The sequence below is a fragment of the Mobula birostris genome, chromosome 3 (genome assembly GCF_030028105.1).
Source record: "Mobula birostris isolate sMobBir1 chromosome 3, sMobBir1.hap1, whole genome shotgun sequence".
Taxonomy (NCBI): domain Eukaryota; kingdom Metazoa; phylum Chordata; class Chondrichthyes; order Myliobatiformes; family Myliobatidae; genus Mobula; species Mobula birostris.
This window is the reverse complement of record NC_092372.1, coordinates 112,326,919-112,352,468: the sequence shown is the minus strand read 5'-3', so window position 1 is coordinate 112,352,468 and position 25,550 is coordinate 112,326,919. Positions and strand designations below refer to the sequence as shown.

Below are 25,550 nucleotides of genomic sequence, written 5' to 3'. Positions count from 1 at the left end.
CGCAACGTCTTTTATGCCTACTTTGAAAGTGAGACTATAGCTCAGCAGCTCAACATTTAATACCGTCGTTCCCATAATCCTGATTGAGAAGTTGCAGAACCTGGGCCTCTGTACTTCCCTCGGCAATTGGATCCTCAAATTCCTAACCAGAAGACCATAAGCTGTGTGGATTGATGATAACATACCCTCCTTGCTGATGATCCACACTGGCACACCCCAGGAGTGTGTGCTTAGCCCACTGCTCTACTCTCTATATACACATGGCTGTATGGCTTGGCATAGCTCAAGTACCTTCTATAAATTTGCTGACGATACAACCATTGTCGATAGAATCTCAGGTGGTGACCAGGGGGCATACACTCCAACTCGTGGAGTGGTGCCGCAGCAAAAACCTGGCAGTCAATGTTAGTAAGACGAAAGAGCTGATTGTGGACTTCTGGAAGGGTAAGACGAATGAACACAGACCAATCCTCACAGAGGGAGCAGAAGTGGAGAGAGTGAGAGCTTCAAGTTCCTGAGTGTCACGATCTCTGAGGACCTATCTGGCCCAACATACTGATGTAGTTATAAAGAAGGCAAGGCAGTGGCTATACTTCATTAGGAGTTTGAAGAGATTTGGCATGTCAACAAATACACTGAAAAACTCCATAGCAGACAGGCTGCGTCTGCGTGGAAGAAGCTGCAGAAGGTTGTAAACAACAGGAATTCTGCAGATGCTGGAAATTCAAGCAACACACATCAAAGTTGCTGGTGAACGCAGCAGGCCAGGCAGCATCTGTAGGAAGAGGTGCAGTCGACGTTTCAGGCCGTGACCCTTCGTCAGGACTCACGAAGGGTCTTGGCCTGAAACGTCGACTGCACCTCTTCCTACAGGTGCTGCCTGGCCTGCTGCGTTCACCAGCAACTTTGAAGAAGGTTGTAAATCTAGTCAGCTCCACCTTGGGTGTACCACCTAGGAAGTACCCAGGACATCTTCAGGAAGTGGTATCTCAGAAAGGCACTGTCCATTATTAAGGATCTCCAGCACCCAAAGCATGCCCTTTTTTCACTGTTACCATCAGTTAGGAGGTACAGAAGCCTGAAGGCACATACTCAGTGATTTAGGAACAGCTTCTTCCCCTCTGCCATCCGATTCCCAAATAGACATTGAAACTTTGGACCCTACCTCACTTTTTAATAATCTATTCGATTTCCATATATTGTAATTGATTTATGATTATTTTTATTTTTTTTTGTATTCTATATAATGTATTGCATTGAACTGCTGCTGCTAACTTAACAAATTTCATGTCACACGCCAGGGTGGTAGTTTGCCTTCCAGGTGCCAGGGATGTTTCTGATCACGTCCAAGATATCCTAAAATGGGAAGGAAAACAGCCAGAGGTCGTGGTACATATTAGTATCAACAACATTGGTAGGAAAATGGAGGAAGTCCTGAAGACAGACCACAGGGAGTTAGTAAGGAAGTTGAGAAGTAGGATTTCAAAGGTAGTAATCTCGGGTTTACTGCCTGTGCCACACGACAATGAGTATAGGGATAGAATGAAGTGGAGGATAAATGTGTGGCTGAGAGATTGGAGCAGAGCGCAAGGATTCAGATTTCGGGATCATTGGGACCTCTTTTGGGGCAGGCGTGACCTGTACAAAAAGGACGGGTTGCTCTTGAATCCCAGGGGGACCAATATCCTGGCGGGGAGGTTTGCAAAGGCTATTGGGGAGAGTTTAAACTAGAATTGCTGGGGGTGTGGGAACCGAATTGAAGAGACCAGAGGAAGAGGCGGTTGGCTCACAAATAGAGAAAATTTGGAGACAGTGCGAGCGGGAGGATAGGCAGGTGATAGAGAAGGGACGTGCTCAGACCGATGGTTTGACATGTGTCTATCTTAATGTAAGGAGTATTATGAACAAAGCGGATGAGCTTAGAGCATGGATCAGTACTTGGAGCTATGATGTTGTGAGCATTACAGAGACTTAGATGGCTCACGGGCAAGAATGGTTACTTCGAGTGCCAGAATTTAGATGTTTCAGAAAGGACAGGGAGGGAGACAAAGGGGTGAGGACATGGCACCGTTGATCAGAGATTTTGTCACAGCTGCAGAAAAGGAGGAAGTCATGGAAGGATTGTCTATGGAGTCTCTGTGGGTGGAAGCTAGGAGCAGGAAGGGGTCAATAACTCGACTGAGTGTTTTTTATAGATCACCCAATAGTAACAGGGACATCAAGGAGCAGACAGTGAGACAGATTCTGGAAAGGAGTAATAATAACAGAGTTGTTGTGGTGGGAAATTTTTATTTCCCAAATATCGATTGGCATGTCCCTAGATCGAGGGGTTTAGATGGGGTGGAGTTTGTTAGATATGTTCAGGAAGGTTTCCTGACACAATATGTAGATAACCCTACAAGAGGAGATGCTATACTTGATCTGGTATTGGGAAATGAACCTGGTCAGGTGTCAGGTCTCAGTGGGAGAACATTTTGGAGATAGTGATCACAATTCTACCATAGTATTGGAGAGGGATAGGAACAGACAAGTTAGGAAAGCGGTTAATTGGTGTAAGGGGAAATATGAGGCTATCAGGCAGGAACTTGGAATCAGATGTTCTCAGGGAAACGTACAGAAGAAATGTGGCAAATGTTCAGAGGATATTTGCATAGAATTCTGCATAGGTATGTTCCAATGAGACGGAAAGGATGGTAAGGTACAGGAACCATTGTGCACAAAGGCTGTTGTAAATCTTGTCAAGAAGGAAAGAAAAGTTTACCGAAAGGTTCATAAAACAAGATAATGATAGAGATCTAGAAGACTGTAAGGCTAACAGGAAGGAGCTTAAGGATGAAATTAGGAGAGCCAGAAGGCCTTGGTGGACAGGATTAAGGAAAACCCCGAGGCATTCTAGTCATAGTCATACTTTATTGATCCCGGGGGAAATTGGTTTTTCTTACAGTTGCACCATAAATAATTGAATAGTAATAAAACCATAAATAGTTAAATAGTAATATGTAAATTATGCCAGGAAGTAAGTCCAGAACCAGCATATTGGCTCAGAGTGTCTGACCCTCCAAGGGAGGAGTTGTAAAGTTTGATGGCCACAGGCAGGAATGACCTCCTATGATGCTCTGTATTGCATCTCGGTGGAATGAGTCTCTGGCTGAATGTACTCCTGTGCCCGACCAGTACATTATGTAGTGGATGGGAGACATTGTCCAAGATGGCATGCAGCTTGGACAGCATCCTCTTTTCAGACACCACCGTGAGAGAGTCCAGTTCCATCCCCACAACATCACTGGCCTTCCGAATGAGTTTGTTGATTCTATTGATGTCTGCTACCCTCAGCCTGCTGCCCCAGCACACAACAGCAAACATGATCGCACTGGCCACCACAGACTCGTAGAACATCCTCAGCATCGTCCGGCAGATGTTAAAGGACCTCAGTCTCCTCAGGAAATAGAGACGGCTCTGACCCTTCTTGTAGACAGCCTCAGTGTTCTTATTTGTAATCGTCCACACTGACCCCCTGGATGGAAACAGGGGTCACCGGTACCTTAGCTCTCCTCAGGTCTACCACCAGCTCCTTAGTCCTTTTCACATTAAGCTGCAGATAATTCTGCTCACACCATGTGACAAAGTTTCCTACCGTAGCCCTGTACTCAGCCTCATCTCCCTTGCTGATGCATCCAACTATGGCAGAGTCATCCGAAAACTTCTGAAGGTGACAAGGCTCTGTGCAGTAGTTGAAGTCCAAGGTGTAAATGGTGAAGAGAAAGGGAGACAAGACAGTCCCCTGTGGAGCCCCAGTGCTGCTGATCACTCTGTCGGACACACAGTGTTGCAAGCACGCGTACTGTGGTCTGCCAGTCAGGTAATCAAGAATTCATGACACCAGGAAAGCATCCACCTACATCGCTGTCAGCTTCTCCCCCAGCAGAGCAGGGCGGATGGTGTTGAATGCACTGGAGAAGTCCTACAAGCATGTGAAGAGCAAGAGGATAAGATGTGAGAGAAGAGGACCAATCAGGTGTGACAGTGGAAAAGTATGCATGGAATCGGAGGAGATAGCAGAGGTACTTAATGAGTACTTTGTTTCAGTATTCACTACAGAAAAGGACATTGGCGATTGTTGGGATGACTTGCAGCAGACTGAAAAGCTTGAGCATGTGGATATTAAGGAAGAGGATGTGCTGGAGCTCTTGGAAAGCATCAAGTTGGATAAGTCACCGGGACCAAACGAGATGTAACCCAGGCTCCTGTGGGAAGTGAGGGAGGAGATTGCTGAGCCTCTTGGGATGATCTTCGCATCATCAGTGGGGACTGGAGAGATTCCCAAGGATTGGAGGGTTATAGATGATGTTCCCTTATTCAAGAAAGGGAGTAGAGTTAGCCCAGGAAATTATAGACTTACCTTATAGAGTCTTACCTTATTGGTTGGTTAGTTGATGGTGAAGATCCTGAGAGGCAGGATTTATGAACATTTGGAGAGGCATAATTTGATTAGGAATAGTCAGCATGCCTTTATCAAAGGCTGGTTGTGCCTTATGAGCCTGATTGAATTTTTTCAGGATATAACTAAACAGACTGATGAAGGTAGAGCAGTAAATGTGGTGTATATGGATTTCAGCAAGGCATTTGATAAGATACTTCATGCAAGGCTTATTGAGAAAGTAAGGAGGCATCGGATCCAAGGAGACATTGCTTTGTGGATCCAGAACTGGCTTGCTCACAGAAGGCAAAGGGTGGTTGTAGACAGGTCATATTCTGCATGGAGGTTGGTGACCAGTGGTGTGCCTCAGTGATCTGTTCTGGGACCCCTACTCTTCATGATTTTTATAAATGACCTGGGCGAGGAAGTGGAGGGATGGGTTTGTAAATTTGCTGATGACACAAAAGTTGGGGGTGTTGTGGATAGTGTGGTGGGTTGTCAGAGGTTACAGTGGGACATTGGTAGGATGCAAAGCTGGGCTGAGAAGTGGCAGATGGAGGTCAACCCAGATAAGTGTGAGGTGGTTCATTTTGGTAGGTCAAATATTATGGCAGAATATAGAATTAATGGTAAGACTCTTGGCAGTGTGGAAGATGAGAGGGACCTTGGGGTCCAAGTCCATAGGACACTCAAAGCTATTGTATAGGTTGACTCTGTGGTTAAGAAGGTTTATGGTGCATTGGCCTTATCAATTGTGGGATTGAGTTTGAGAGTCAAGAGGTAATGTTGCAGCTCTGTCGGACCCTGGTCAGACCCCATTTGGAGTACTGTGCTCAGTTCTTGTCGCCTCACTACAGGAAGGATGTGGAAACCATAGAAAGGGTGCAGAGGAGATTTACAAGGATGTTGCCTGGATTGGAGAGCATGCCTTATGAGAATAGGTTGAGTGAACTCGGCCTTTTCTCCTTGGAGCAGTAGGGGATGAGAGGTGACCTGATAGAGGTGTATAAGATGATGAGAGGCATTGATCGTGTCTCAGAGGCTTTTTCCCAGGGCTGAAATGGCTAATGCAAGAGGGCACAGTTTTAAGGTGCTTGGAAGTAGGTACAGGGGAGATGTTGGGTAAATTTTTTATGCAGAGAGTGGTAAGTGCATGGAATGAGCTTCTGGCGGCGGTGGTGGAGGCGGATACGATAGGGTCTTTTAAGAGACTCCGGGATGGCTACATGGAGCTTAGAAAAATAGAGGGCTATGGGTAAAGCCTAGGTAGTTTCTAAAGTCAATGCATGTTTGGCACAGCTTTGAGGACCGAAGGTTTTCTATGTTTCTATGCACCCGTTATCTTTTTAGCAACCTCTCCTTGGACTCTGGGACATAATCCACCTGGCCCAGGTGACTTTAATACCTTTGGGCTTAGCTAGCATGTTTTCCTTTGTAATAGCAATGGCACTCACTCCTGCTCCCAAATACTCACAGACCTCTGGCACACTGCTGGTGTCTTCCACAGTGAAGACAGATACAAAGTACCCATAATGCTTACCTGTCATTTCTTTGTCCTCCATTACTACTTCACCAGCATTATTTTCCAGTGGTCCACCTCCCTTTTACTCTTTATATAACTGGAAAAAGCTTTTAGTTTCCTGCTTTATAATATTGGCTTTTCTCCCATCATATTTCATTCTCCCATCATATTTCATCTTTCCTCTTCTTACAGCCTTTTTAGTTGCCTTTCTAATCATTAACTTCTCATTCCCTTTTGCTACTTTATCTGCCCTTTGCTTGTTTTCATGCAGTCCTTAATTTCCCTTGTTGGCCACTATTGCATATCCCTGTTGGTAAACCATATATATGTTGTAACTGGGTTAACTGTCTGGACACACCCCTCTGTTGACTGCCCCTGTGGCTCCTCCCACAGATTTCTCTATAATGGTGATTCCGCCTTGCCCCTCCCCCTCAGTCCAGGGGCAGACACAGAGCATGGAAGTCGTATTGTTGTACAGCGAATAAAAGCCTTTCGGTATTTTACCCAACCTCAGTCTTTTGGAGTTATTGAAGGTGCTTCAGTTTTATTCACTGTACATTTTAAAGCATGGAACATGTACTGAGACCCGACAAGTTAGACATCGATCGGCAAACGCCTGAGGCTGGAAACACTTTCGAACTCTAGCTGGCCTGCTTCGAAGCGTACCTAGAGGAGATTAAAGCAACCGACCCCGTAGCAAAGCACAGAGTTCTACTCTCTAGGGTCAGTCCACGGGTCTATTCGCTGATTAGAGAACAGCTGAGTTACGACAGCATGATGAGCACCCTCAAAGGACAATACCTGTGGCCGATAAACAGCGTCCACACGCGACATCGCTTAGCGACACGGCAACAACGGCCCAGGGAATCAAGTGCTGAGTTCGTCCAGGCCCTACGGACACTCATGCGAGCCTGCAATTGGCAGGAGCTGATGGTGGCGCAGCACGCAGAGCTCCTAGTGAGAGACGCCTTTGTCACAGGGACCAGGTCAGTGTATGTGCGCCAGCGGCTGTTGGAAAAAGCCGATCTTACTTTAAGTTCGGCGATTGAACTGGCCGACACGTCGGAGGCCGCTCTGCACAACTCTGAGACTCTCCAGACACGCAATCCCCCGACAGCCTCGTGGGCGCCGCAGACTCTGCAACCCACTGGTGAATCGACCTCGGCTGCTGCCAGTCGCAAGTCTGCAAAGTGCTACTTCTGCGGACTCGAGAAGCACCCCCGGAAATGCTGCCCGGCCCAAGAAGCTACCTGCTCCAGCTGCGGAAAGAAGGGCCACTTCGCGAAGGTCTGTAAATCCAAACCGCGAGCGGGATCGAGCAGTGCCGCGTGCAAAACATGGGGGTCACCATCTTGCCTGCACGCCACCACCACGTGTGAGACATGGGGGTCGCCATCTTGCCTGCGGCCACCTTCCCTGCACGCCGCCACCACGTGCGAGACATGGGGGCGGCCATCTTGGTTGGCGCCACCTCCCACCGCCTATGACCAACGGGTGCTCACGGGGCACCCCACTGCACCGGACCAAGACAGCGACCCAACCCTGGCTTCCATGACCCTCAACCAAAGCGCTCCCCACCAGCTCGCAAGGTCAGTGATGGACATCCTGGTGGAGGGGCGCAGGACAAGCTGCCTGTTTGACACAGGCAGCACGGGGAGTTTTATCCACCCGGACATGGTGCGGCATTGCGGACTCATGATACAGCCGGTAAGTCAGAGGGTCACCATAGCTTCCGGATCTCATATAACAGACATCCGGAGGGGCGCGTGGTTGTGTAGCAACGCTAGTGGTGCAGGGCACAGAATGTCAAGACTTTACGTTACTGGTCATGCCTCAACTGTGTGCTCCTGTGCTATTGGGGCTCGACTTCCAGAGCCACCTGAAAAAGGTGACAATGAAGTATGATGGGCCCCTCCCACCAATTACTGTTGTAAATCTCCAGTTTTATATGGATACGTCACATACCCCGCTACTGACCAGACACACACACCGACCCGCACATCCCACCCAACGAGCCCTCCGATGCCCTATTCCGCGGAACATGTGCCAGCGCGCAGATCGACCCGCTATATGTCCTACATGTAGGTCTTTGCCACCCGGGGTCACCCAGCTTTTCCACTTCGTGAGAGCCCGGAACCTGCCTTACTCCCTTGAGGAGATCAGGACGATGACCAGGGACTGCCAAGTCTGCGCAGAGTGCAAGCTGACCCGAAAAGGCACAACTCATCAAGGCCACCCGCCCTTTTGAGCGACTGAGTGTTGACTTTAAGGGCCCCTTCCCTCCACCGACCTCAATGTGTACTTTCTTAACGTTATCGACGAGTACTCGCGGTTCCCCTTCGCCATCCCCTGCCCCGACACCACTACCATGTCAGTTATAAAAGCTGTGCGCAAGCTGTTCACTCTGTTCGGATACCCATGCTGTATTCACAGTGACAGAGGGTCCTCGTTTATGAGTGACGAGCTGCGCCAATACCTACTGGCTAGGGGTATTTCAACTAGTAGGACCACGAGCTATAATCCCTGGGGGAATGGACAGGTGGAGAAGGAGAATGGCACGGTGTGGAAAGCCACACTCTTAGCCCTCAGGTCAAAGGGACTGCCGGTCTCCCGATGGCAGGAGGTCCTTCCCGAGGCACTCCACTCCATCCGCTCCCTGTTACACACGGCCACCAATGCCACCCCTCATGAGCGGCTCTTTTCTTTTCCCAGAAAGTCGACCACTGGAACCACCCTACCAACTTGGCTGACGTCCCCGGGGCCAGTGCTGCTCCGGAAACATGTGAGGAGCGATAAATACTCCCTGATGGTCAAGAGGGTTCACTTATTTCATGCGAACCCCCAGTATGCCTATGTGGTTTTACCTGATGGGCGGGAAGACACGGTCTCCATCCGCGACCTGGCGCCCGCTGGAGCACCGGGTCCCTACCCTGAACACTCTGTGGTGACTATTGACTCTGTACCCACAAGACACTGCACACTCTAAACCCTACACAGACACCACACGACACTCCCATACCGGGCGCGACACACATGCACGAGGGATTACCAACGCCTAATGTGCTGGCACCTCAAGTCAGGCCAGAGCCAGCATAATTGCTGTCGTCGATGCAATCACCACTGGTGCTACGTAGATCGCAGCAACGGACTCGATCGCCTGATAGACTTGACCTGTAAATATACTTGTTTTAATTATTGTCAGTCACTTCACCCCGCGGGACTCTTTTTAAAAAAAAGAGGGGTGAATGTGGTAAACCATATATATGTTGTAACTGAGTTAACTGTCCAGACACACCCCTCTGCTGACTGCCCCTGTGGCTCCTCCCACAGCACCAGTATAAAGGAGATTCCGTCTTGCCCCTCCCCCTTAGTCTGGAGGCAGACGCTCACCATGGAGGTCGTGTTGTTGTACAGCGAATAAAAGCCTTTTCAGTATTTTACCCAGCCTCAGTCTTTTGGAGTTATTGAAGGTGCTTCACCCTGCCATTTAAGAACTTCTTCCTCTGTGGGACGCATCTATCCTGTGCCTTGTGAACTATTCCCAGAAATGTCAGCCATCTCTGCTCTGCCATCATCCCTGGAAGTATCCTCCTCCAATTCACCCAGGCAAGCTTCCCTCTCATGTAATTTGCTTTATTCCATTGTGATACTGATACATGGGAGTTATGCCTCTCCCTCTCAAATTGCGGTATGAATTCAATCATATTATGATCACTGCTTCCTTATGGTTTCTTTATGTTAATCTCCCTAATTAGATCTGAGCTATTACACACCCAATCTGCCTTTCCTCAAGTAGGTTCAAGCACAAGCTGCTCTAAAAAGCCACCTTATAGGCATTCAACAAGTTCCCTCTCTTGCGATCTGACACCAACCTGATTTTCCCAATTCCGTTGCATGTTGAAGTCCCCCATTACAATTGTGTCATTACCCTTATTACATGCCTTTTCCAGCTCCCTTTGCAATCTCAACCCCCATATCTTGGCTACTATTTGGAGGTCTGTATATGATTCCCATAATGATTTTTAACTCTTGCAGTTTCTTAACTCCACCCACGTTCAACGTTCTCTGATCCTATGTCACTTCTTTCCAAAGATGTAATTCAATCTCTTACCAACGCCTATGCCTTCCTGCCTCTCCTTTCGGTACAAAGTATATCTTTTGATGTTAAGCTCCAAACTATGGCCGCCTTTCAGCCACGACTCGGTGATGCCCACAATATCATACTGACTGACCATTCTCTAATTCTGCCACGAGTTCATCCACTTTATTCTGAATGCTGCGCACATTTAAATTCAGCACCTTCAGTCCTGCATTCTTCACCGTTTTGAATTTTGCCTTAGTGGTACAATTTGACTCTGCTCTGTCTGCATTTGTACCCAATCATTGGTTTGTCCTTACATTCATGTTACACCTATCACCTACTTGAAAACCTGCTGGCTCATCCTCTGCTTTTCATTTTGGTTCCCATCCCCCTGCCATATTAGTTTAAACCACTCCCAACAGCTGTAGTAAATCTGCTTGCAAGAATATTGGTCTCCCTCAGATTCAAGCGCAGGTCCCACCTGCCCCAGAAAAGCTCCAAATTATCCAGAAATCTGAATCACTGCCACCTGCTTCAATTCTTAAGCCACACATATATCTGCCACCTTATTCTTTTCCTAACCCCACTGTTGTGTGGCACAGGCAACAATTCCCAGATTCCTATCTTTTGAGGTCCTGCTTCTTAGCTTCCTTCCGAACTCCCCGATTCTTTTCTCAGGACCTCCTCTCTTTTTCTTTCTATGTCATTGCTCACCTTCCCCTTTCAGGATATTGTGGACACATTCAGAAACATCTCAGACCCTGGCACCTGGGAGGCAAACTACCATCCATGTTTCCTTTTTGCATCCACAGAATGGCCTATCAGTTCCCTTGTGTCCCTTATTACTGCTGCTATCCTTTTCAGTTTCCTACTGTTCTGAACCACAGGGTCAGACTCCGTGCCAGAGGCATGGCCACTGTTGCTTCCCTCAGGTAGGTTGCCACCCCCCCCCCCCCCCCACAACAGTACTCAAAATGGAGTATTTACTGTTGAGGGGGATGGTCACATGGGTGTTCTTCACTATCTGATGTTCTCCCTTCCCTCTCCTGACAGTCATCTATCTACCTGTCTCCTGTAGCCTTGGTGTGACTATCTCCCTGTGGCTCCTGTCTATCATTTTTCACTTCCCCTAACAAGTTGAAGGTCATCGAGTTGCAACTCCAGTTCCTTAACACAGTCTCTAAGGAGCTGCATCTCGATGCACCTGACGGTGTCGGGGAGGCTGGTATTCTCCTGGAAATCTCACATCCGACACCCAGAACAGAACACTGGCCTTGTAGACATGCTCCCTACTTTCTCTCAAATTGAATTAGAAGTAAGGAATGAATTTACCTTGCCTCTTGCCTGTTGTCGCCGAAGCTTTGTTGAGCCAAAGCCTTACTACTCTGATTCAAGACTACTACAACAACGACTGCTTCCACAATGACAGCTCCACTGGGCAGTATCTCTCTTTTATAGAGACTGGGTTTTTAAAAGCTCTTTGTCGGATTTGCATGGGAACTCTTCTGTTGTGTCTTCGCAGTACTGCAGTCAGCGGGGTTCCACAGGGGTCTATGATGGGACTGCTTTTTTACATTATATGTCAATAATTTGGATGATGGAATTGACAGCTCCACTGGGCAGTATCTCTCTTTTATAGAGACTGGGTTTTTAAAAGCTCTTTGTCGGATTTGCACGGGAACTCTTCTGTTGCGTCTTTGCAGTACTGCAGTCAACGGGGTTCCACAGGGGTCTATGATGGGACTGCTTTTTTACATTATATGTCAATAATTTGGATGATGGAATTGATCTCTCTTTTATAGAGACTGGGTTTTTAAAAGCTCTTTGTCGGATTTGCACGGGAACTCTTCTGTTGCGTCTTCGCAGTACTGCAGTCAACGGGGTTCCACAGGGGTCTATGATGGGACTGCTTCTTTTTACATTATATGTCAATAATTTGGATGATGGAATTGATGACTTGTAGATGATGCGAAGGTAGGTGGAGGGCCAGCTAATATTGAGGAGCAGGGGCTGCAGAAGGACTTAAATGAGGAATTTCGTCAAAGAAATACAGTATTGGGAAATATATGGTTGTGCACTTTGGTAGAAGAAATAAAAGCATAGACTATTTTCTAAATGGAGAGAAAATTGAAAAATCTGAGGTGCAACAGCACTTTAAAGTCCTCATGCAGGATTCCCTAAAAGTTCAGTTTGTGGTAAAGAAGTTTGCATTCATTTTGAGAATACTATAATATAAAAGCAAGGATCTAATGTTGTGGCTAAATAAGGTACTGGTGAGCAGTTTTGGACACCCTATCTATGAAAGGATATGCTGACATTGGAGAGGGTCAAAGGACGTTCACAAAAATGATTTGGCGATTGAAAGGCTTATCATCTGAGGAGTACCCCCATCTTTTCAGCATCTCCAGATTTTCTCTTGTTTGTCAAATGAGGAGTGTTTTAACGCTTCTGGCCTCTACTCACTGAAATTCAGAAGAATCGGGGAGGGGATAGATCACAATAAACCTTTCGAATGTTGAAAAGCCTCGACGGAGTGGATGTGGAGAGAATATTGTGGGAGAGTCTAGGACCAGCCTTAGAAGAGAGGGATGTTCATTTGGTATGGAAATGAGGGATTTCTTTAGCCAGAAAGTGGTGAATCTGTGGAATTTGTTGCCACAGGTGATTGTATAGGCCAAGTCATTGGTTTTATTTAAGGCAGGGATTGATAAGTTTTTCATCAGTCAGGCATGAAGAGGCAGAGGGAGAAGGCAGTTGTTTAGGGCTGAGAGAGAAATGAATTAGCTATGATGAAATGGTGGGGCAGGCTTGCTGGGCCAAATGGCCTTATTCTGCACCTATACCTTGTGCTGTTATGGTCTTATAATAAAACAGCCTGTCCCAATCCACATTTGCTAGATCCTTTATGATACCATTAAAATTGCCTTTTTCCAGTTTAGAATCTCCACCAGACCTATCTTTTTCCATATTTACTTTGAAATGAATGGTATTATGATCACTAGGTAGAAAGTATTCCCGTGTTCAAACCTGCCGCCTCATCCCCACAAGCAGTTCAAGTATCGTACTCTCTTTCATAGGGCTCTAATTTGTTCTGTATTTCAGTTAACCGCATAATTGTTACTCGGTTAAATGGTAGGTTTTTTGTACTTTTTATCTCCATGAAACTTCATCTTACTCTTGTTACTGTACTTTTCTGCGCTTTTTGGTGGCAGCCTTGTCATTTCTTCAGCATTTTTGTCTTTCTTTAATGAGGCCCAGTTGCTAACCCAGCACAAGTGGAAGGTGTGCAAGGAAATGGCCAGATTTGAACCCCAGACCACTTGCCTCAAAGTCCGGTGCAGATGCCGCTCCACCACCGGCTGGTCTTATTGGGGAGCCACTTAATTGAGCCTAGCTGTACTGTTCCTGATGTATCCCAATTAACTGGAATCTCTGTATTTTGTTTCTAAAAACAAGCTGCTTGAAGTAAATAATACATATTAAATATGTTTGTGGATAATATGATTTCTTCTCTTGCTGAAGTGTAAAACATAGAAACATAGAAAATAGGTGCAGGAGTAGGCCATTCGGCTCTTCGAGCCTGCACCGCCATTCAGTATGATCATGGCTGATCATCCAACTCAGAACCCTGCACCTGCCTTCTCTCCATACCCCCTGATCCCTTTAGCCACAAGGGCCATATCTAACTCCCTCTTAAATATAGCCAATGAACTGGCCTCAACTGTTTCCTGTGGCAGAGAATTCCACAGATTCACCACTCTCTGTGTGAAGAAGTTTTTCCTAATCTCGGTCCTAAAAGGCTTCCCCTTTATCCTCAAACTGTGACCCCTCGTTCTGGACTTCCCCACCATCGGGAACAATCTTCCTGCATCTAGCCTGTCCAATCCCTTTAGGATTTTATATGTTTCAATAAGATCCCCTCTCAATCTTCTAAATTTCCGAGAGTATAAGCCTAGTTGATCCAGTCTTTCATCATATGAAAGTCCTGCCATCCCAGGAATCAATCTGGTGAACCTTCTTTGTACTCCCTCAATGGTAAGAATGTCTTTCCTCAGATTAGGGGACCAAAACTGCACACAGTACTCTAGGTGTGGTCTCACCAAGGCCTTGTACAACTGCAGTAAAGAATTCTTTTAAGTTATTAACAGTTTTCACAGTGGTGTGGTACCGTGGCACAATAGGTGCTGCTGCTGCGTCGCAATAGCAGGTGCAATCCTGACCTTAGTTGCTGCCTGTGTGGAATTCGTGTGTTCTTTCTGTGGCTGTTGGTTTTGGTGGGTATTCAAGAGAGAGTAGTTACAAGGATTATAGGTCAAGTAATGGAATTGCCACGAAAGCTGGCAAAACTCAGTGGACTGAATGATCTCCTTCTGTGTCATTCTGAAATATAGTCATAGTCATACTTTATTGATCCCGGGGGAAATTGGTTAAATATGAGACACATGCAAGTATAAAAGCAGGTGTCATATTCTTTTTGTGGAATAAAACTTGTTTTAAATTTCCCTCATACAGATTTAAATTAGTCCTTATGACCATGACAGCAGAAAACCTGGACATGACCAATGGCACCAATAAACTTGGTTCTGTGACACAGAATGAAGCAGCACTACTTGCCTTGATGGAACAAACAGGTTATACCATGATACAAGAAAATGGACAAAGAAAATTTGGTGGGCCACCACCAGGTAAGAATAATATACAAATTTTCACCAAACTGTGAGGGGTTCCCATTTTTTTCCCTGCACAAAATTGGCAAAAATTAAATGTCCTCTCTTGGATAAGATGAAAATTTCTCTGAATTTTTGCTGTACCATTTCGAGCATAAAGCACAGTCTGAAAAGTTATGCTGGAATTATACCTGCTGGTTCTACTTAGTATAAATTCTTTTTAAATAAAAGTTATTACAATTATGCTTAGCTTGAGGTAGATGAAAATCCATGTGGGTACTTATTGACCTGGTTTCTGCACTTCTCCAGTTACTCCTTACTGCAGAATATTTTATTTAAATATGGTGCTGGTTACTCATAATTTTTTTCAAAGAAGGGTTTATATCATAGGTTGCTCAATATGTGGTTATGACATTGTAACTCAATCAAGTACAGATGATAAGAATCTAAAATAGAAACAGAAAATGTTGTAAATACTCAGCAGCTGAGGCAACTTCTGTGGTAAAATAAATAATGCTTCAGTTTGAAATTCGTCTTTGGAACTGAGGAAAACTGAAAGTAGAAGGTTGCAGAAAGAGTCAGTGGGTAGTGAATTATAAAATCTTTGTTCATGTCATAGTCTATGTTATGACAAACCTGTGGAATTATTGTTCATGCTTGAAATGCTTCTTGTGCTGGTACCTTAATTTATTGTCTGCTAAGCATTGCAGCGGCTGTGAAAGCTGGGTTCTGCCTGAACATAGAACAGTCCAGCACAGGAACAGACATTTTGATCCTCAATGTTAGACCAAACTAATTAAACGGGTAATTAAGTGCCTAACCAACTAAGCACTTCTACCTAAGCAATCCCCGTATCCTTTCATTTTCTGCATATTATTGTACTTATCTAGGAACCTTTTAAACATCTCCATTGTACTTGCCTCCATGACCACCTCTTGCGGCATTTTCAAGGCACCCACAACACTGTGTTTACAATAACATTTCCTTTCAATTTAACCCCTCTCACCTTAAATATATTAGAACATAAACATCTGCAGCACATTACATCCTTGAAGAATTCAATCAGACTCATAAGGCACTATCCCTAATCAGATTATGTTCCTCCAAATGCTCATATATCCTGCCTGTCAGGATCTACTCCAACAAATTGCCCTCCACTGACGTAAGACTCATTGGTCTACATCTCCTGGGTTATCCCTACTCTCTTTCTTGAACAAGGGAACAACATTTGCCACCCTCTAATCTTTCGGTACTTCTCTCATCCTTATTGATGATGCAAAGATCATCGCCATAGGCTCAGCAATCTTCTCCCTTGGTTCCCACGGTTAGCCTGGGGTATATCTCATCCTGTCCTGGCGACTTATTTAACTTAATGCTTTTCAAATACTACAGCACATCCTCTTTCATAATGTCTATGTGCTCAAGTGTTTCAGTGTGCTGTAAGTCATCCCCACAATTACCAAGGTGCTGGTGAATACTGAAGCGAAAGTATTCATTAAGTACCTCTGCTAAATCTTCTGACTCTATGCACATTTTTCCACCATCACAACTGATTGGTCTTGCTCTCCACATACTTGTAGAATGCCTTGGGGTCTTCCTTAATCCTGCTCGCCAAGGCCCCTTTTAGCTCTCCTAATTTCATTTTAAGCTGCTTCCTGGCAATCCTGTAATTTTGTAGAGCTCTATCAGTACCCAGTTTCTTGAACCTTTCGTAAGCTTTTCTTTTCTTCTTAACTAGATTTTCTACATCCTTTGTACACCATGGTTCTTTTTCCTTACCACTTTCCCTGCGTCAATAGAACATACCTATGCAGAATGCTATGCAAATGTTTCCTGAACATTTGCCACATTTCTGCCATATATTTCCCTGTGAACATCTGCTCCCAATTTACGCTCCCAAGTTCATGCCTAATAGCATCCTATTTCCCCCACCCCAATTAAATATTTTCCTAAATTGTCTACTCCTATCCTTTTCCAGTGCTATGGTAAAGGAGATAGAATTATAGCCACTACCTCCAAAATGCTTTCCCACCAAGAGATCTGACACCTGACTAGGTTCATTTCCCAATACTAGATCACATACAGCCTTGTAGGCTTATCTACATATTGCATCAGGATACCTTCCTGAGCACGCCTAACAAGCTCCACCCCATCTAAACCCCTTGCTCTAAGGAGATGCCAGTCAATATTAGAGAAATTAAAATCACTCAGCACAACAACTCTTATTATTACACTGTTCCAGAATCTGCCTCCCTATCTATATCTCGATATATCTGTTACTGTTGGGAGGGGTCTATAAAAAAAACATTCAGTAGAGTTATTGCCCCCTTCTCGTTTCTGACTTCCACCCACACTGACTCAGTAGATAATCCCTCCATGACTTCCTCTCTTCCTGCAGCTGTGACACTATCCCTAATTAGCAATGCCACACCCCACCTCTTTTGTATTAGACATTTCAACCATGAGGAAAAGATGCTAGCAGTCTACTCTATGTATGCCTCTCAAATGTTAAACTTCTCTCTGGTCTCCCTTCAGCCTCCATCACTCCAGAGAAAACACTCCAAGTTTGTTAAGTTTCTCCTCATTTCACGTGCCCTCTAATCCATGCAACATGATAAACCTCTTCTGCACCCATGCCAAAGCCTCCATATTTTTTCTATAAAGGGGTGATCAGAAGTGAGTACCACGCTACAGAGGTGGTCTAATAAAGCAGCAAGTTATCTTTCTGGCTCTTGAACACAATGGCTCGAATAGTAAGGTCAAGCTGACCAGACACCTCCTTTATCTGCCTATCAACTTGTGCAGCAACTTTCTGGGAACTATGGACTGGTATCCCAAAACAACTTCATAAATCAATACTGTTAAGGGACTTGCCGTTTACATTTAACCTGCCAAAGAGCAATACTTCACACGATCAGATTAAACCAGCATCTGCCATTTCTCCACCCTTATCTGCAACTGATCTATGTCCCACTGTATCATTTAGCAATTCACCACACCACCAATTTTTGCATCGTATACGGACTTACTAATGCCCCCATCCAGGTAATTTATATCTATCTATCTTAACAGCAGAGATCATATTATGGATCCGTTTGGAACACCACCACGGACTTCCAATCAGAATAAATCACATTGACCACCGCACTGTCTTCCATAGGCAAGTAATTCTGAATTCAAACGACCAAGGATCCTATGCATCTTAATCTTTTGAATAAGCAGGAGAGTTTTCCTTACTAAAATATACATAAACAAAATCCACAGCTGAACCCTCTTCAATCACCTCATCAAAAAAACTCGATCAGTGGGTGGTTCATAGATGCTGCCAGTTGCACATATTCAAATGGAAATTTTAAAAGTGGCATCCGTGTATACAATGCACAATATTGGAGATCACTGCACATGTTTGAGCATTACTGCATCAGATAAAGGTGAATATGAAGACTTTGTAATATCTCCCCACTTTATTTTCCTTCCGTATTGAATTATTTCGTACACAAAAAGTATAATTTGTTTCGCTGCAACCTACAACAACAATAAGAACACTAAACAAAAATACTTAAAGTACCATACATTAGTCAGCTTGTATCTTCTGAAACTGAAATTGGTTATTGCCTTTTCATGTTCTTAGTGTGAAACTTACGAACATTTCTATCTTTAGAGATACTTTCTAATTTATTAGTCGGGGAAAATGTCACGTTGAAGACCTCAGCTAGTGGGTGTAATGGGTAGAACTTAGAAATAGGAAAGGTATGACCACATTAATGGGGCTATATTACAGTCCACCCAACAGTCCAAAGGATTTAGAGGAATAAATTTGTAGAGCGATCATAGACTGTTGCAAGGACACAAGGTTGTAAAAGTCGGTGATTTTACTTATAGAGTTTGTCAAAAGTATTCAGGGAAGTTTCCTTAATTGGTACATAGAAGTCCTAATGAGAGAGTTTGCCATACTGGAACTGCTGTTAGGGAATGAGACAGGGCAGATGAGAGAAGTGTGTGTAGGGGAACATTTTGCATCTAGTTTTAAAGTGAATATGCAAACGGATAGGTATGATCCTCAGATTGAGATTCTAAATTGGAGAAAGGCCAATTTTAATGGTATCAGAAATGATCTGGCAAGTGTGGATTGGGACAGGCTGTTTTCTTGCAAAGGTATACTTGGTAAGTATACCTTTTCAAAAGCAACATTTTGAGAGTACAGAGCTTGTATATGCCTATCAGAATAGAAGGTAAAGTTAATAAGTGTAAAGAACCTTGATTTTCAAGAGATCTTGAGGCCCTGGTTAAGAGAAAATAGGAGGTGCAGAGCAGGTATAGGCAGGTAAGAATAATTGTAGTGCTTATGGAGTATAGGAAATGCAAGAGAACACTTAAGAAAGAAATCAGGAGGGCTAAAAGAAGGCATGAACTTAGTGTAGCAGACAAGGTGAAGGAGAACCTTTAGGGATTCTACATATATGTTAACAGCAAAAGGATTGTAAGGGACAAAATTAGTCCTATGGAAGATCAGAATGTTAATCCATGTGTGGAGCCAAAACAGATGAGGGAGATCTTGAATACATTATTTGCATCTGTATTTCCTCAGGAGATAGACACAGAGTCTATAAAAGTGAGGCAAGTGGCATCAACTTCATGGACTCTGTACAGATTACAGAGGAGGAGGCAAATCAGGGTGGATAAATCCCAGGTGCCTGACAGTGTGTTCCCTCAGAAACCACAAGTGCAGAAATTGCCAGAAATTATACACCAGTGAGTTGGACATCAGTTGTGGGAAAGTTGTTGAAAGGTATTCTAAGGGACCGGAGATACAAGTATTTGGATAGATGTGGACTGACGAATCATGCCTTTGTTCGTGTTAGGTCATGTCTAACCTGTCTTAGAGTTTTTAAAAGAAGTTACCAGGGAGGTCACAGTCAGAATCAGGTTTATCATCACCGGCATGTGACATGAAATTTGTTAACAGCAGCAGCAGTTCAATGCAATATATAATGTATCAGAGAGAAAAAATAATAAATAAACAAGTAAATCAATTACTTGAATAGATTAACAAAAATGTGCAAAAACAGAAATACTGTATTTTGAAAAAGAAAGTGAGGTAGTGTCCAAAGATTCAATGTCCATTTAGGAATCGGATGGCAGAGGGGAAGAAGCTGTTCCTGAATCGCTGAGTGTGTGCCTTCAGGCTTCTGTACCTCCTACCTGATGGTTACAGTGAGATAAGGGCGTGGCCTGGGTGCTGGAGGTCCTTAATAATGGACGCTGCCTTTCTGAGACACCACTCTCTAAAGATGTCCTGGGTACTTTGTAGGCTAGTACCCAAGATGGAGCTGACCGGATTTACAACCTTCTGCAGCTTCTTATGGTCCTGTGTAGTAGCCCCTCCATACCAGACAGTGATGTAACCTGTCAGAATGCTCTCCATGCTACAACTATAGAAGTTTTTGAGTGTATTTGTTGACATGCCAAATCTCTTCAAACTCCTAATGAAGTGTAGCCACTGTCTTGCCTTCTTTATAACTACATCAATATGTTGGGACCAGGTTAGATCCTCAGAGATCTTGACACCCAGGAACGTGAAGCTGCTCACTCTCTCCACTTCTGATCCCTCTATGAGGATTGATTTGTGTTTCTTCATCTTACCCTTCCTGAAGTCCACAATCAACTCTTTCATCTTACTGATGTTGAGTGCCAGGTTGTTGCTACGGCACCACTCCACTAGTTGGCGTACCTCACTCCTGTACACCGTGTCGTCACCACCTGAGATCCTACCAACAAAGTTGTATTGTCAGCAAATTTATAGATGATATTTGAGCTATGCCTAGCCACACAGTCATGTATATATAGAGAGTAGAGCAGTGGGTTAAGCACACACCCCTGAGGTGCGCCAGTGTTGATCGTCAGCGAGGAGGACATGTTATCGCCAATCCGCACAGATTAAGGTCTTCCGGTAAAGGAAGTCGAGGATCCAATTGCAGAGGGAGGTACAGTGGCCCAGGTTCTGCAACTTCTCAATCAGAATTGAGTGAATGATGGTATTAAATTTTGAGCTATAGTCGATGAATGGTATCCTGACTTCGGTGTTTGTGTTGTCCAGGTGGTCTAAAGCCATGTGGAGAGCCATTGAGATTACATCTGCCGTTGACCTAATGTGGTGATAGGCAAATTGCAGTGGGTCCAGGTCTTTGCTAGGGCAGGAGTTCAGTCTAGTCATGACCAACCTCTCAAAGAATTTCATCACTGTCAATGTGAGTGCTACCGGGCGATAGTCATTAAGGCAGCCCACATTCTTCTTAGGCACTGGTATCATTGTTGCCTTTTTTGAAGCAAGTGGGAACTTCTGCCCATAGTAGTGAGAGGTTGAAAAAGTCCTTGCATACTCCCAGCTAGTTGGTTGGTACAGGTTTTCAGAATCTTACCAAGTATTCCATCAGGACCTTCTGCCTTGTGAGGGTTCACTCTCTTTAAAGACAGCCTAACATCAGCCTCTGAAACGGCAGTCATAGGGTCATCAGGTGCAGCAGGGATCTTCACAGCTGTCTTTGTGTTCCCCCTTTCAAAGCGTGCGTAGAAGGCATTGAGGTCATCTGGTAGTGAAACATTGCTGTCATTCATGCTATTGAGTTTCGCTTTGCAGGAAGTAATGTCTTGCAGACCCTGCCAGAGTTCGAAATTGTCTCTTCGCCCTTGAAATAGCCCTCCGCAAATCATACCTGGTTTTCTGGTACAGGCCTGGATCGTCAGATTTGAATGCCACAGATCTAGCCTTCAGCAGACGATGTACCACCTGGTTCATCCACTGCTTTTGATTGGGGAATGTACAGTAAGTCTTTGTGGGCACACATTCATCCAAACAGGTTTTAATGAAGTTGATAACAACTGCAGCATACTCATCCAGGTTCAAAGATGAATCCCTGAATACAGTCTACTCCACCGATTCAAAGCAGTCCTGTAGGCGCTCCTGTGCTTCCCTTTTTGGCCCTTGCTGCTGGTGCTGCAGCCTTCAGTCTCTGCCTATACTCAGGGAGTAGAAGTACAGCTAGATGATCAGACTTCCCAAAGTGACGAAAGTGGATAAAGGCAAGGCATTTTACAAGGTTTCACATGGTAGATTGGTCAAGAACGTTCAGTCGCTTGGCATTCAAGGTGAGGTAGTAAATTTGATTGGACATTGGTTTTGAGGGCGAAGCCAGAGGATGGTAGTAGATGGTTACTTCTCTGACTGGAAGCCTGTGAATAGTGGTGTGGTACAGGGATCAGTGCTGGGTGCATTGTTGTTTGTCATCTATATCAACGATCTGGATGATAATGTGGTTAACTGGATCAGCAAATTTGCAGATGACACCAAGATTATGGGTGCAGTGGACAGCGAGGAGACCTATCATGGCTTGCAGGGGGATCTGCATTAGCTGGAAAAATAGGTTGAAAATGGCAGATGGAATTTAATGCAGACCAGTGCAAGGTGTTGCACTTCAGTAGGATCAGTAGCTAATATGTCTTACAGTTAGAATGCTCTCCATGGTACATCTGCAGAAATTTGCAAGTATCTTTGGTATCATACCATTTTTTCTAAACTGCAAGTGTTTTAATGAGGAAATGAAACTATCTAGGCGACTTGAACATTTGAAGAGAATACACTCTGATAAAACAAACGAGAACTTGACTTATTTTCAGTGATTTTGTGAAAACATTCAGAAATGCAAAACATTTCAAAACATATTTGCCAGCACTTCGCAACAAAGCAGTGATGGTTTGTATGCTTCATACATTTCATTGCTCATTATTAAAGTGGAGCAAGGCTAATTTCATTAGCATAAAGACAACTATAAGCCTTATTTGTCACATATACAATGAAACATACAATGAATTGCGTTCTTTGCATCAAATCAAATCATCAAGGAATGTGCTGACCATTGCATGTGTCACCATGCTTCTAGTGGCAGCACAGAATGCCCACAACTCACTGACCTTAACCATATTTCTTGGGAATGTGGGAGGAAAGCATAGCACCCAGAAGAAACCCATGTGGACATGGGCGAAATGTACAGACTACTTACAGGGACAGTGGGAATTGAACTTCAGTTGGTAATCTCTGTAAAACAATGCCCTAACTGCTACACTAACCTTGCGGCCCTAACATAAGGAAGAATCTGGCAAAGACAAATTGCAGATATGTCTACAGCTGAACAGGGAGAAGCATAGCAGTATTCTTAAATTGATTACTGAATTAAGCATTCAGGTCTTCAAAATTATTACAGTTTTGAATAGCATATTAAAACTTCTCAGGCAGTTTTGTTTTGAGAGCCATCTGACTTCTGTGTGCAACATCAAGTGTTCAACCTGTTCATTATTCTCAATACAAAGCTCTCAAAGTTTTTGATAATTGAGAGCATGGGACCCATTTACCGCTATGAAAATAGTGGTTAATGTTTTGTGCAGCCAGTCATAGAAAAGTACAGCACAGTACAGCCCTTTGGCCAATCTGGTCTGTGTTGAGCCTCTAAACTAAAGGGCAAAATCACAATTTTTTTTTTGCAACAAGCAGTTGTCTGTGAATTACACAGTGTATATTAAATATGTAAGGTACAGCTTTTTTTTCCAAGAAAGTAATAACCCAACTGTGGCATCCTGGCATTAATTGTGCCCCATCTATTGCACAAGTGAAAATATTCGTGAGCGGATGACCTCTTGAAAAATTGCTCGGTAACCCATAGTATTTACTCCTCTTCGTATCTGTTTCTAGTCCCCTTGCAAGTAACAACTCTTGATCCATGCTAATGATGTGAACATAACCTAGCCACAAAGATTTGTTCTCTGGCAAAGTTGATTCATCCAACTGCAGAGCAAATTTTGTTGTCCTGAATATGTTGCACAGTATGCCTTCCATGTTCTCAAATATTTCAACTATTTGTAGCTAAGTCAAATAGCTTTAATTATTTGGTTTGGTGACTGGGCAGAACATCCCTTATTGCTGGCAGAATCAGTTTGAGTCATAGAGGAGTACAGCACAGAAGCTAGCCATTGGCCCACCTAGTTCATACCAAAACCATTTAAGCTGCTGACTCCCATTGACCTGCATCAGGACCATAGCAGTCCATACCCCTACTATCCATGTACCTAATCCATATAACTATATAACAATTACAGCATGGAAACAGGACGTCCCGGCCCTTCTAGACAATGCCAAACTCTTACTCTCACCTAGTCCCACTGACCTGCACTCGGCCTATAACCCTGCATTCCTTTCCTGTCCATATATCTGTCCAATTTAACTTTAAACGACAACATCAAACCTGCCTCAACCACTTCTGCTGGAAGCTCGTTCCACACAGTTACCACTCTCTGAGTAAAGAAGCTCCCCCTCATGTTACCCCTAAACTTTTTCCCTTTAACTCTCAACTCATGTCCCCTTGTTTGAATCTTCCCCATTCTCAATGGAAAAAGCCTATCCACGTCAACTCTATCAATCTCCTCATAATCTTAAACACCTCTATTAAGTCCCCCCTCAACTTTGTATGCTCCAAAGAATAAAGACCTAACTTGTTCAATCTTTCTCTGTAACTTAGGAGATGAAACCCAGGCAACATTTTGGTAAACCTCCTCTGTACTCTCTCAATTTTATTGACATCTTTCCTATAATTCGGTGACCAGAACTGTACACAATACTCCAAATTTGGCCTTACCAATGCCATATACAATTTCAATATTACATCCCAACTCCTATACTCAATGCTCTGATTAATAAATGCCAGCATACCAAAAGCTTTCTTCACCACCCTATCCACATGAGATTCCACCTTCAGGGAACTATGCACCATTATTCCTAGATCCCTCTGTTCTACAGCATTCTTCAATGCCCTACCATTTACCATGCATGTCCTATTTTGATTAGTCCTACCAAAATGTAGCACCTCACAGTTTTCAGCATTAAACTCCATCTGCCATCTTTCAGCCCACTCTTCTAACTCGCCTAAATCTCTCTGCAAGCTTTGGAAACCTACTTCGTTGCCCACAACTCTACCTGTCATAGTCATACTTTATTGATCCTGGGGGAAATTGGTTTTCGTTACAGTTGCACCATAAGTAATAACTAGTAATAGAAATAGTAATATTACTATTAGTAAATAGTAATAGTCATAGAAATAATAAATAGTAATAGAATAGTAATAGAATGTAGTAATAAATAGTTAAATAGTAATATGTAAATTATGCCAGTAAATTATGAAATAAGTCCAGGACCAGCCTATCGGCTCAGGGTGTCTGACCCTCCAAGAGACGAGTTGTAAAGTTTGATGGCCACAGGCAGGAATGACTTCCTATGATGCTCTGTGCTGCATCTCGGTGGAATGAGTCTCTGGCTGAATGTACTCCTGTGCCCACCCAGTAGATTATGTAGTGGATGGGAGACATTGACCAAGATGGCATGCAACTTAGACAGCATCCTCTTGTCAGACTCCACTGTGAGAGAGTCCAGTTCCATCCCCACAACATCACTGGCCTTCGGAATGAATTTGTTGATTCTGTTGGTGTCTGCTACCCTCAGCCTGCTGCCCCAGCACACAATAGCAAACATGATAGCACTGGCCACCACAGACTCGTAGAACATCCTCAGCATTGTCCGACTGATGTTAAAGGACCTCAGTCTCCTCGGGAAATAGAGACGAGATAATATGCATACTTACTAATCCAATTTACCACCCCATCATCCAGATCATTAATAGGTAAAATCATATATAGATAAAAAACATTGGACCCAGTACAGATCCCTGAGGCACACCGCTACACACCATCCTCCAATCTGACACAGTTATCCACCACTACTCTCTGGCGTCTCCCATCTAGCCACTGCTGAATCCATTTTAC

At 44.2% G+C, this 25,550-nt stretch overlaps 1 protein-coding gene across 2 annotated transcripts in view; it reads left to right on the top strand.

Moving 5' to 3' along the window:
* Positions 1–25,550, top strand: part of rbm46 (RNA binding motif protein 46) — a 127,139-nt gene that overhangs the window by 21,879 nt on the left and 79,710 nt on the right. For both annotated transcript variants that reach the window (XM_072251938.1, XM_072251937.1), the window contains exon 2: positions 14,533–14,705. In XM_072251938.1, the coding sequence (XP_072108039.1) occupies positions 14,549–14,705 (157 nt within the window). In that variant the 5' untranslated portion in view covers positions 14,533–14,548. The remainder of the gene's footprint in view (positions 1–14,532; positions 14,706–25,550) is intronic.